Source organism: Lepidochelys olivacea (genome assembly GCF_965140295.1).
Source record: "Lepidochelys olivacea isolate rLepOli2 genome assembly, chromosome: 2".
NCBI classification, from domain to species: Eukaryota; Metazoa; Chordata; order Testudines; family Cheloniidae; genus Lepidochelys; species Lepidochelys olivacea.
The window spans coordinates 230,247,099-230,259,540 of record NC_140412.1 but is presented as its reverse complement, the minus strand read 5'-3'; the positions used below and the strand labels follow the sequence as shown (position 1 = coordinate 230,259,540).

The window sequence follows — 12,442 nt, the reverse complement described above, 5'->3', positions numbered from 1 at the left end:
TTCACCCATCCCTCATGCAATTATTTGTTCAAAGCCTCACCGGTAATCAGTGAAACAAGAGGCTTTCAAATGACAGCAGGCAAATGCCACAGGGGACACTGAAATACACGACAGTGCTTTTCCAAACAGTACAGAAAATCTTTTTTAAAGGCCCTACGTTCAGAATGTTGAAAAGCATGTTGGAGGATTATTTACAAGCATATATTTAGATGCTGGTTGCCAGCACCAATTTTCCAAAAAATTGTTGGACCCTCTGATTTACCAGAAAGTATTTGGGAACACTGAATTGCAGCTGAATTGCAGGAAATGAAAAAAAAAAACAGTTTCAAAATGACTTTGTTGTTAAACTTAAATCCTATATTTTGCAAAAGTCACTGGCAGCTCTGCTTGTCCCTCTCCATTTGTTTTTCCTCTGTGTATTGCCCTTTAGACTGCAACATACAAATGAAGGAAACTGGAAAGGGACTAGAGCCCTAAAAAAAGAATCCAAACCATAAAAAAAAATCTCTCCGTTTTGTGTATTTCCTTTCACAAAGTACATGATTTCTGTATATGGCTTTGCTGCAACTGACACTTACTTTCAGAAAGGAGGTTCTTGAAGATACTGGCAATCCAATAAGTCATGGGGTTATTGTGCACCTAAGTAGTCGACTATTCAGTAATAAACTGATGACGGTTGGCCTGCTATGCCAACCTCTGCATCCCATTGTATGGGCTCCAGAGCCCCCTTCCCCTCACACTGTCATGACAAGCTTAGCTACATTCTGTACCCTTTGAAATGAAAAATGCCTGGCTAATGTGCTTGGCCTCGGTAATAAAAGTGAAGACCAAAGTTTTCAAACTTGGATGCCTAAAATTAGGTACCTAAATCCAGAGATGCTTCCCCAATAGTGTGAAGTCCATGTGGGTGCACAGGGCTTCTGAAAGCCAGCTCGCTTGCAGTATTTAGATGCTGAAATGGGTATTTAAGTACCCAACTTTAGACACCCAAGTTTTAGGTTTCAGTTCATATATCTCCCATGTGTCCATCATAGAATGGGCCCCGTAGTTGTTGTTCAGATATATCTGCATTATTCTGTGAAATATAAAATTTCCCTTCCCTAGCCTCCTTCATAGATTCACATTGTTAGACTTGGCATACTTCTGGTTCTGTGTGGTGTCCCGCTCTGGGTGAATTATTGGAAGAGGAAGAAATCAAAATGCATTCATGGAGCACCCACATAACTGCAAGGGGACTACTGCCTCAAGGATGTGCATGGCACCCTCCAGTTCTTTTCTGCGGGCTGGGACCCAGGAGCTGAGCTGACTTGATTCTATTAGATTATTTTCCTTCTCAGATTTAAAGAACCATTTTTACAAATGTATTAGTTCTTCGGTCATGTGTAAATATAATTTATGCAAACAAACTTCAGCAAATGGATCACCTGTCAAATAGTCACTGCAAGTACTCTGTATTCACAATTCAAGCTCTGTGACTGCCCACAAAGTTATTTAGGATTGTTTCTGTTACTAGATTGGATAACGAGACTGGAATGAACTACAGTACTGCTGCCTCCACCCAAAACAAATTTCCTTAAATTAATCTTGGCTTGGGAGATAAGGGTCTGAAATTTGCTTTCCATGAACGCTGACACGAAGAAAACTGCATCTAAGTCTGCTCATGAGGGCACAAACACCATCAAAATGAAAGCTTATTTAGACGTCAAAATGTTTGGGCGAAATTTGGGTCTATGCAGAGAGTCAATGCAAGGCCTGTGTCCCACTTTCATCCTGTCTAAGGCCATGTCTGCAGTACAGCTGTTGCAGCTGTGCCGCCATAGTGTAGACCAGTGATTCTTAAACTTTCTTTCGTGGACCACTCGAAAATTGCTGAGGGTCTCGACAGACCACTTAATGATCTTTCCTAATGTTGTTTGTACCATTAGCTAACTAGTGAAAGCACTTTAGATAAAAGCGCTATATGAAAAAATTAACTTTTTTGTTCTACAAATAAAAGCATCAGAGGGGTAGCCGTGTTAGTCTGGATCTGTAAAAGTGGCAAAGAGTCCCATGGCACCTTATAGACTAACAGATGTAGTGGAGCACACGCTTTCGTGGGTGAATACCCACTTCGTCAGATGCACGTAGCACAGAACTCATATTTTAATATCAGTAGTCTTACCTTTCTAAATAGATGGATGTGCCCTCTCTCCCCCACCACAGCAGCCTCCAAGCTGGGGCTGGGAAGGAGGGCCATCTCTCCCAAGCAGCCGCAGCCCTGGAGCTGGGGAAAGTCACCTCTTTCTCTGGCCGCTGCACATCCAAAATTCCCCCCAACCCCTCTTCTCACCTCCCCCTCCCACCTACCCCCTATTCTCCCCAAGGCCACCACTTCGCCTTACATGTCCCAAATGTCGGGACTGTCCCTATAAAATCCTATCTATGGAGGAGAGATGAGAATCAAGGTTGTTCTTATGTTTTCAGAAATGCTTTTCTCACCCCCTACTTAAATTACTCCTAATCTTTGATCCAAATCCAACCACTGGATTTCCCTCATAGGTACAGGTGTTGTATAGTTGTCCATTATGAAAGTTTTACACTTTCTACTTTGACCAGACCAGTGCCAGATGGCTGAGACAGGATACTGGGCCAGATGAAGTATTGGTCAGATGCAATTTAGTGATTTCTGAATCCTTAACAGAAAAATAAGAAACTCAAGGAATTTAACTGTTAAGGTGAAAAGTCAGCTAAATTCCTGCTAAGGATAAATGAGGTTTTTTTGATAAATGTTGATTACTCCCTTTCCAGGTTGTGGAGGAGTTTTCCAAGCTTCCAGTGGTGAAATCCATTCTCCAAACTACCCTCAACCTTACAATGACAACACTGATTGTGCTTGGGTTATCCAAGTTGACCACGGCCACCGTGTTTTACTGAACTTCACAGATTTTGACATTGGACTTCGCCAATCATGTGACTACAACAATGTCGCTGTAAGTAACCATGGATGTTTCAAACGTTTCCTTAACAAGTCTTGGGGAAACATTTGCAAAAGAGGAAATTTACTATACAATCTAGGCTGCAGTTGGTTTCAGGATATTTGCCATGCAATTATGTTCTGCATTTATTCATTTAAGAGCTAACCCTCAAATTTAAAACTATATTAAATCTGTGACCCAGCTCTCTTTGCTCCACCAGTAATGGCATTCTCCCATAAGCTACCAATTACACATGGAACATGCTTCCCTGGCATCCCAGAGCACCTTTAGAGAGACATGGTGCACCTGTATTATGGTGCTGCATCCTCCCCCAGCATCCTTAGGGGCTGTGTGTGCCCGACAAGTGCATGGAGTGAGCATTCCCTGCACAGACAGGAATGTGACTATGATTTGCCCTTTCATGGGGTAGGCTATGACATAAGCTCATTGCATACTCGGAGACACGTTGGTCACCCATATAATGGCATGACCAGATAGAATTTGTTACAGAGTTGTAGAGAGATATCTCCATGGGCAAAAATAATTCTGGCTTGATTATTATTTTTATGTGCCATGTCATGGGATTCACTTACCACTAGTGGACACCTCCTCCTGGCAACTCTAGGGATTAGCTCTGGCCAGCCATTGTACCCTCCTCCAGCAGCATCTCTCCTGTTGTCCTCTCACACCCTCTGCAACTCAGGATATTCCCTCTTCGTGACTTGGCCCTCCAGCCAGGTCACTATACACATTTCCCTCTTCCAGGGTATCAAAGTCCCATTGTACAAAATGGCAGTCTTCCCTTCACTGCTCTGACCGTACCACTCCTCCAGCGGCTGGGAGGGGAATCCAAGCCTGCTCTCTACTCCAGGTTCCAGTCCAGGGACCCTATCTCTAGCAACAGTGGCCTGCTCACTCCCAGACCATGTTGCTCTTCGCCTGGACTACTTCCAAGTTGGCAGTTCTACCTCTTGGCTCCCCACATCTCTCTGAGTTTTCCAGCCCAAGCTCTCTCTTCACAGGAAGTGACTGCAGACTACTCCTCTACAGCCCCCTTCTGTTGCCAGCTCCCTGGCTTTATATTTGCCTTGCCTGTTCCTTCTCAGCTGGGAGCTGTCAACAATTAGGTCTCAGTCCTCCCTGGCTTTCCTCCCAGTGCAACCTATAGGTTAATTGGGCCTAATTTACCTTCTCATGGTACACCCCATCACAGTCCACCACATTAAAGTGATTCTTGGCTGGCTGTTTAACTGCTTAATTAGAGAGCCTGCCCTCTTAAAGCTTCACATTGCTACTGGTTTTTGAGCTCTTTTAATCTCCCAGAAATTCAGGCTGCAGCTCAATCAGTTTGTGAAAATGAAGAGCACTGCAAGTCTGGCACTATAAGCCTCATGAGAATAGAGACATGGAATCCTGACCTGTGATGTCAGATTCCACTTCACTCAGTAGAAAGGAATGTGTGATCTGTGTGACTCTGTACAGTACAGATAAAACATAGTGGACCACCTAAACCAAAATTCAGTGTCTCTCTCCGAGATAAACCTTCATTCACAGTGAATTCAAGCAGGCAGGAACAGAGGGTCTTTTGAAAACAGGGCATCACTATTAACAGAATTATTTGCTAAGACTTTTTGTGCCAAACCAGTTAAAAGAAAAGTCTGATTTTTGTTGAACTGAATCATAGATTTCTTTTTAACAAAGCATCTTTGTCCAATGGATGTTCACTTTTCACAGCTCTATGGCATAGGCTAAGACAAGGCAATATGAAACATGGTTATAGTTTTCAGTTAAGACATTCAATGTAACTGTGATATTCTTGGTGGGGAAAATGTATTAGAGAAATATCTGGCGTTTTTGTGACATTGCAAAGGTGTGGAAGGTAAGATAACACGGCAGCCCATGGGACATCTGAAATGGTGATGTTGCCAGAAAAATACAAAACCAAAACGTGTGGATTAAACAAAATAATTCAAAATTTAGGACCAAATTGTGCAAATTATATAAGCCCACATTTAGATTTACACATATGAGTAATTCCACTGATGTCAGCAGCAACTTGTGCGTAAATGTCTGCTGGATCAGGGCCTTAAGGCTCAGAGTTGCCCTTAGATATGCAAGCATGACTCCCATCGCCTCTCTGGGTCTAAGGGAAAAACTGGGTCTTTAATTATTTATGTGGACATAATCAAGAGTCCAGTTCAGCAGCTCTTATTTATGTGAGTGGTTGCACTGACTTCAGTAGGACGCCTCACATGAATAAGAGTAGTTGGAGCTTGCCCTGCAGAGGAAACTATTTTATTTTATTGCCATAAAAGCATCCACCATTTTGTTTTTGTATTTTTGCTGTCCATACAAATATGCCTTCTGTACAGTAATGTGAAAAATCCACCTTTCTTTGTTCAGGAAGAGATATTTAAATCCTGAAGTATTAGTGAACTGTAGCTTCCAGTTGTGAGTTAAACCAAAAGTTATTTTAGAATGGGGGGCGGGGGGATGTTATTTTGAAACCAAAAGAAAAATCAGAGTTTTGACTGAGACAAGTTTGGGGATGGCTTTTCAGTGCTAATTTGGTGTCCGGCAAGACAAGGAATGAAGGGATCAGATTTCTTTTCTTGTCTGCCATGCCAGTAAGCTGGGAGTCATTTGCCTTTAACAACTGGAAGTGATTAGCACGCATTTCCTCCCATGGAGTTACATGCATTGTATGGTAATGGAAGCCAAAGGGGAGGGAGTAGAAGCTGTTTGTGAGATCTCTAAGTGGATATGTGACCGTGAATTTCATTTAGTAATTACATTTCAAAGCAACATAGATGGAAAATATAGGCAGCTAAGGAAACTGGTGGGTTGGGTTTTTTGTTTTTTTCATGTCCTTTCCATAGGAAAGAATGCTCTAATGAGTAATATACCGATTTCCACCCTTTTTTAGAACTTATCTTTATGGGTTTAATTTGCTTTATGTATTCCTGTGGGGACTCTCCTCCACCCTTTACCGTACTAACATCTTTCCTTCATCCCCACCCATCTAGACCCACCGGAAGTCCCTGCCACATGATCTGAGACAGCATGTGTAACTGAAACACCATTTGTAACACATCACAGGGAATCTTTTCATGCAAGGTTTTCAATTGCACAATTGCTTTGTGAGGGAGGAGGGATGCCTTGTTGTTAAGGACTCACTGTGACTCAGGAGAGCCGCATGCCATTTTCTGGTCCCCCACAAACTTCACGTGTGTACTTTGCCCAGTTGCTTGCCTTGCTTGTGCTTCAATTCCCCATCTGCAAAATGAGGATAATAATATTTCCTTTCTCCACCCTTTCCTCCTTCTTGTTTAACTTAGACAGTAAGATCCTGGGGCAGGAGACTGTATTTTACTATGTATATGTACAGCTCCTAGCACAATGGGGCCCCTACCTTGGTTAAGGGCTTTTAGGTGCTACTGTAATGCAAATAATGAATAATCAATTCAGATCTCTTCACATTGCACCCATGCTTATATCTGGGGACTCTGTTTTGCAATTAACTCAGTTATTTGTTTTTTTGAAAGGAAAACAGAAATAAAACAACAAAGGATGCGATAATTCCTGCATATTACAACCTCTTGTTTAACAGGCATGAAATGTGAAGCTACAGTGTGATCGTAAGCCAAAAACTGTTGCAAGTATCTGAAGAGAATAGTAAGGCATAGCTCAGAAAACTATGCTTGAAGTGAGAGGAACTTTAAAGGATGGGGAGAAATAGTCTCTTCTCTGCAGAGGCTTGTATTAAATAAGTTAGATTTTCCCCCTGTGCCAGTATAAAAATCAGTAAACAGTAATAAGGAAATGTCATCTTCAGAGACATGCAATGGTGATGTATTTTCAAACAATTCCAGGTGGTGGAAAAGTGGACTTTCAGAGGGAAAGTAGCCAGAAGTGAGATTTTAAAAATGTGGCTACAAAGACTGAAGGCGCTCTCTCTCTCTCTCATGTGTTTTTACAAGTGTCATGGCCACTCTAATTGCAACAAGAAGGCAATGAATCATTTAGTCATGCTTATTATGTATAGAGGAAAAGAGAAGCACAGCACTACTCTGTGCAACGTGAAAGGAGATTTGGATTTGATTAAAATAATGATGAATAATCTTCCTTTACTACTGCAGCTAGCAAGATGCATTAGGGATCTCCGTTCTCGTATATTTAACGGTTAACTTTCAAAAGTGATGGTGGAACTCAAGCATTGCATGACATAGTGTCTTAAAACTGTGGTTTACGTTCCATTCCATCCTCAGTATCAAACTGTGCCTTACAAAACAGTTAGAGGTAATAAATAATAGTGTTGTCAGAAAATACGGATTTGCTGCTGCTGCTGAATCTTTAGTTCCTGTAACTTCTGTGACAAGATGGCCAATGTTAGTCTGGTGGGTCCTGCGCTTTTCTTTGGTGGGGAGCTAAGATGCCACCCCTTGCCCCTGCTCTTGGGTGCCAAGGGCCCCGCTACCCGCCCAGAAAGGTGGTAGAAGAGGGAAGCTGGGATGGGGTCCCAGCCCCTCTCAACCCCTGCGGGTTTCTTGCCCTCATCCCCCTTAGGTGGGGTTACCCTCGGCCCTTAGATGCTGGGGCAGGGTCTCCCTTACTTTAGTACTCAGGTCTTCCAAATCTCTCAACACAGCCCCAGTCCTCTCTCCTTCCCCCTCCTTCTCTGTCTGCCTGAAGCAGGGGGCTTTATTAGGTTCCTAACAGGGCCTTGATTGACTGCAGGTGCTCCAATTAACCTGTAGCCACCTTCCCTAGTCTACAGGGAACCACACCTCAATTAGCCTTGAGTTTATATATTTTCCCTCTAGCACTCTCCCACTGCTCCCTGGCCCTTCTGTATCACACTTCATAGAAATAGATATCTCAGTATTATTTATGTTGGGTTAATACTTGGATCAGAATTTTAACAAGGTGTGAGGAACAGAATTCATTGCTAGGTTTCTGAAGAAGGAGACATTACTATCTTCAAGAAAGCCCTCTGCAAGCAGCAAATATAATTGATTTAGGAAACACATATACGACTCTCTACTCCTCTCATGACATTATCAGCAGAGTCCTCTTTATTCTAATGAGCCACTGGTACAAAATATTAGTCTCTTACTTTACTTATCTATAAAAATCTCCCCTCGTGGGACAGCTTAATTGCAGCAGCCTAGTAATAGTCTACATTTTAGGGGCCAGATACTTAGCTATTATAAATCAGCATAACCCCAGTGAAGCCAAAAACTATGCTGATTTAAGCTAACTGAAGTTTTGGCCCTCTCTCTCCAGTCTGGGAATGTAATAGCTGGCCTCAACTCTAGTCATCGATAAAATCTAATTGCTACTGTCTAGAGATGGGAGGTGACTTAATTGCTCCAGGTCACTTGGTTAGTCATTGTTTCTATTAACATTCTACAGTTTTTAACTCCGTATAGCTTGATTTAAGTAGAGAAATGTACAGAACACAGGTGCGGAGAAAGAATCATTCAACATTCCATATTGTATATTAAGGGTTGGACTCTGTCTGGAAGCCAGAAAATAAGAAAAGGTTTAATGGAAGGTTATCATGGCCCTCTTTACCAGCTACTTATCTGTCTAGACATGATAGTACATTTAATACTCTCTCCCAGGGCCCCGCAGAGCCGGCCAATGTGATGAGCCAGGAGGCAAATGTTTTATTCATGAAAACAGTTTCAGCTAAGTAGTGTGTGTGGATGGATTAAACAGGGAGCTTGTCCTCTGTTGCTCATCTCGGCATGTTGCCCTTTTGAAAATACTGGTTTTCGTTATTTTTTTTTAGGAAGGTACCTTCTGTCACTGGAGGCTGGAAAATTAAATTGTGTGCTATAGTATCAGGAGAAAGGTTTTATTTTTCAATTGTAGCACAGTGTTGCTATGCATTTCTAAAGAACCACATAGATTGCATAGCATATATATGAAAGGGGGAAATCTCTTTTAACCATGTGTTGTCATTTGATTCTTTCTACATACTTACTTATCTGGCCTTTATCATCATAACAACTGAACATCTCACAATCATTCATGGATTTTATCCTAACAACACCCTGTGAGCTAGAGAAGTATTTTCTCCATTTTACAGATGGGGAGCTGAGGCGCAGGCTATATTAAATGACTTGACCAAGGTCAGATAGAAAGTTTGTGATTGAGTGAGGAATTGAACCCAACTCCCCTGGGTCCCAGGCCAGTATCCTACCCATTAGATCATCCTTCCTCCTCAAGTCATGAGACTATGCTGATAAATTCAAATATCAGCACCAGCCCCACTATACACACAGGGTTCTAAATGATTTAGCCAATGCCAGCAGCCACAGTGGGACTGCCTCTCCTAATCATGCTTGCTTGATCTCTAAGAGCTGTTGTGGGTGGGACACACAGTGACAGTAACCAATTTTTTCCTGTGTGGTTTCTCTTTTTTATTTTTTTGTTTTAAATACTGATTCAGTGTCAACTAGAAACCAATTAGTCTAGAGTTAAAGTTAAGCCTCTGTTCTCTCTTGCCTCCTGATTTAGCAGACCACAAACTGGAAGAAAAAAAAAATCTCTCTCCAACTTGCATTAAAAAAAGAAGAAAAGCAACTTGTGGTGAAATTAAAAGTGATGTCTTGCAAAACCATCTTTCTTCCTGCTTGCTTGCTTCCTTTTTATTGAATGATGATTTATGCTGTGTTGCATGCATGAGCACCAAGGGCAGAGTTACACTTTTGCAAATTGTTTTGAAATAGTCCACCTAGTCGATTCAGCTAAATCTGTTGTATATTAAATATGTGTTATTGCAACTCCCGCACAATTGGTGCTGAGGTCTTGAACATTCCCTGTCCCTCTCTTCTCTCCCCTTCTCTAAGTACATTTCCAAACTGGAGTGTCTAAGCTAGGCACCAAAATCCACAATAAAGCATGAAAATATGGATTTAGTTGCCTAACTTTAGGGACCTAAGTTTGAAAATTCTGGCTGAGGTTTCTTATCCTTATGTACATGCTCATAGCTCTCACTGATGCTAGTGGAAGATATGTACATTTAAGACCAAATCCTGAGGTCCTTATTGAGGCAAAACTTAGGTTTTGATTGAATAAAAATTACTCAGGATTTCAGCCATAAGGAGGAAAGAATAACGGAGGGGGGAGGGTATTAAACATATATACAGTAAAATATGGGTCATTTGCCACTGTTTTGTGGACCCAGGGTTCTGCCGAAGTCTGGAATGGTTGCATTACTTAGAAGTGAGTTCACCAGTGGGTTTGCAACACTCCTGGGTTGCTTCCATAACAATATGAGTTTTGTACAGAGATTGAAATATATGGAACACATGATAGATAGTGTGATATGATATGGAAGTTTTATCAACGCTCCTTGGGGAAGGCCACCAGACTTGTAAGTGTGATATATTTTGCAGATAATTCATATGGTACAGAAAAATAACTATTTTATAAAAATGTTAGACAACATTTTAGAGACTATTGAGACTATTTCTTGTATTCTGCTGCCTGGAAAGCCAGGTGCCTTAGCTCTGATGAGTACAGTTTTGCTTTGGGGATAATAGGTTTGGAGAGTTATGCCATAAGGCTGGTGAATTTCTTCAGTTGCATAACAAATCTTGAATGCTAGAACTCAGTGATTTTTAGGACAGGTATTGCAAATTCCCACTTTTTGCAGCTTAATGTTTTTCCTGACTGAGCCTATTAAGAGGTAAATGTACTAGAGGATTCTCTTCATGAGCACAGAGCTTACTGTACTGTAGCTGATAGACAGAAGGATTTTAAAACTAAGATCAATTTTCCTGTTCTGGACCAAAACTATATGTGTATAAATGAACATTTGCCAAAAAGGCTAATGCAGTGTACACTGGGTGGGAAATGGACACATGTATTGATCTGAAGTTCTAATTATTCCTTCCACACGCTGCTGCTTTATACAGGTGTTTGATGGCCCAGACAGTGAAGCCCCACTTCTTGAAAAACTGTGTGGTGCCCAGCATCCCAGGCCCATCACATCCACCCAGAATGTTATGTTCATCCAGTTACGTTCCAACAGCAGCAACCAGCACAGGGGTTTCAGCGCTCACTTTACAGAAGGCAAGTTCCTCAGTGACATAAACACCCTTTCTGCTGATCACAAATTACTCTCTTACTAGATGTAATCTCTTAGGACAACTTTTATCCAGTGTCGATGTCTCTACATATGCCATGTGGCTTTAAGAGGGCATTGACTAGATACTTTTCATTTGAGAATGGTTCAAACCAAAATATTTTGACTTAGGGTGAGATCCGCACACCTGCTCTGCCACCTTTACACCAGGTACAAGGGCCAGAGCAGCATAAAGGGACCCTAAAAGTCCTGGTTGTGGGATGGGGGATTCCCCTTGCATAGGCATTGGAGAGACATCTGCAAGTTTGGTTTCCAAAGACCCCATTGCAAGCTCTGGTGTAGAGGGTGTGTCAAGGGTAGGGCTGCAGCTCATAGGGCAGTGCAAGGAGCCTGTCATAATTTAGACAGGCCCCCAGGGCTGTATGAATTATACAGAGGGGGGCCTCTCCAGCCTCCAGAACAACACAGGCAAAGGTGATTTAGAGTCCCCTGAGCTGCAAGTTCTCTGCTATACCTCTTAGAGTAGCACAGAATCTCATCCTGTATTTGTTCAGCATATTGATAACATTTCTCTATTTTATCATTAAGGAAAAACTTTATAAACTTTTGCAATCTATACTTCTTTCTTAGCAATTAGAGATGGAAAAGACCTATTAAGTCATTCAGTGCATCCTTCTCCCAGAGGAAACTGTTCCGTGCAGTGCAGAGAAAAAATAATACTGTTAAAAATAAGATGCTTCATCTAAAATTATTTAGAAAAGATTTATTATACAGTTCATTCTAATGATAACGTACAGCTTGTAACTGATGTTACTTTTTTTTGCAGAATATAACAATTTATTAGCACATTAAATTGTTCATCACTTGATAACCACACCAGGTCTTCAATATCATCCAAATTTTGTCCCATATTCCCAGGTCTCTGTGCTGTTAAGCAATATTACTGAGAAAGTATTGGGCAAATAACATTGCATTTCCCACTCTTTTGTGAACATGTGATAAAATGCCATATTGTGATGCATACACTTTTTGTTTTTACAAGGACAGAACTTTTTTGGTAGTAGGATGCGGACTAGACATACAAACACAAATATGTCCACTGACTGATAATTCAGTAATCTTCCAAGGAATATTTGAGATTAGGACTTGTAACACTTCAGGTGGAAAACCTGGCTGCACTGCAGTCAATGGGAATTTTGCTATTGCCTTCAATGGGAGGTTTTCCACCCTTAGAACAAATAGTGCTCCTGTACTAGACAGAGTGCTGAAAGCGAGCCAAACGCAGCAGTATTTCTCAGTGCTCCTAGGAACTCCCCTGAAAATGTACATTCTGGCATGGTGCTGCTCATAGACATCACCATAGGGAGTGAGGGATGGAACTTATCAG

General features: G+C 41.6%; 1 protein-coding gene across 2 annotated transcripts in view; it reads left to right on the top strand.

Annotated features, from left to right (window-relative positions):
- The window catches only part of CUBN (cubilin), a 227,628-nt gene that overhangs the window by 117,394 nt on the left and 97,792 nt on the right, over nucleotides 1-12,442 (top strand). For both annotated transcript variants that reach the window (XM_084618746.1, XM_084618745.1), the window contains 2 exons: nucleotides 2,788-2,969; nucleotides 10,886-11,042. In XM_084618746.1, the coding sequence (XP_084474872.1) occupies nucleotides 2,788-2,969; nucleotides 10,886-11,042 (339 nt within the window). The remainder of the gene's footprint in view (nucleotides 1-2,787; nucleotides 2,970-10,885; nucleotides 11,043-12,442) is intronic.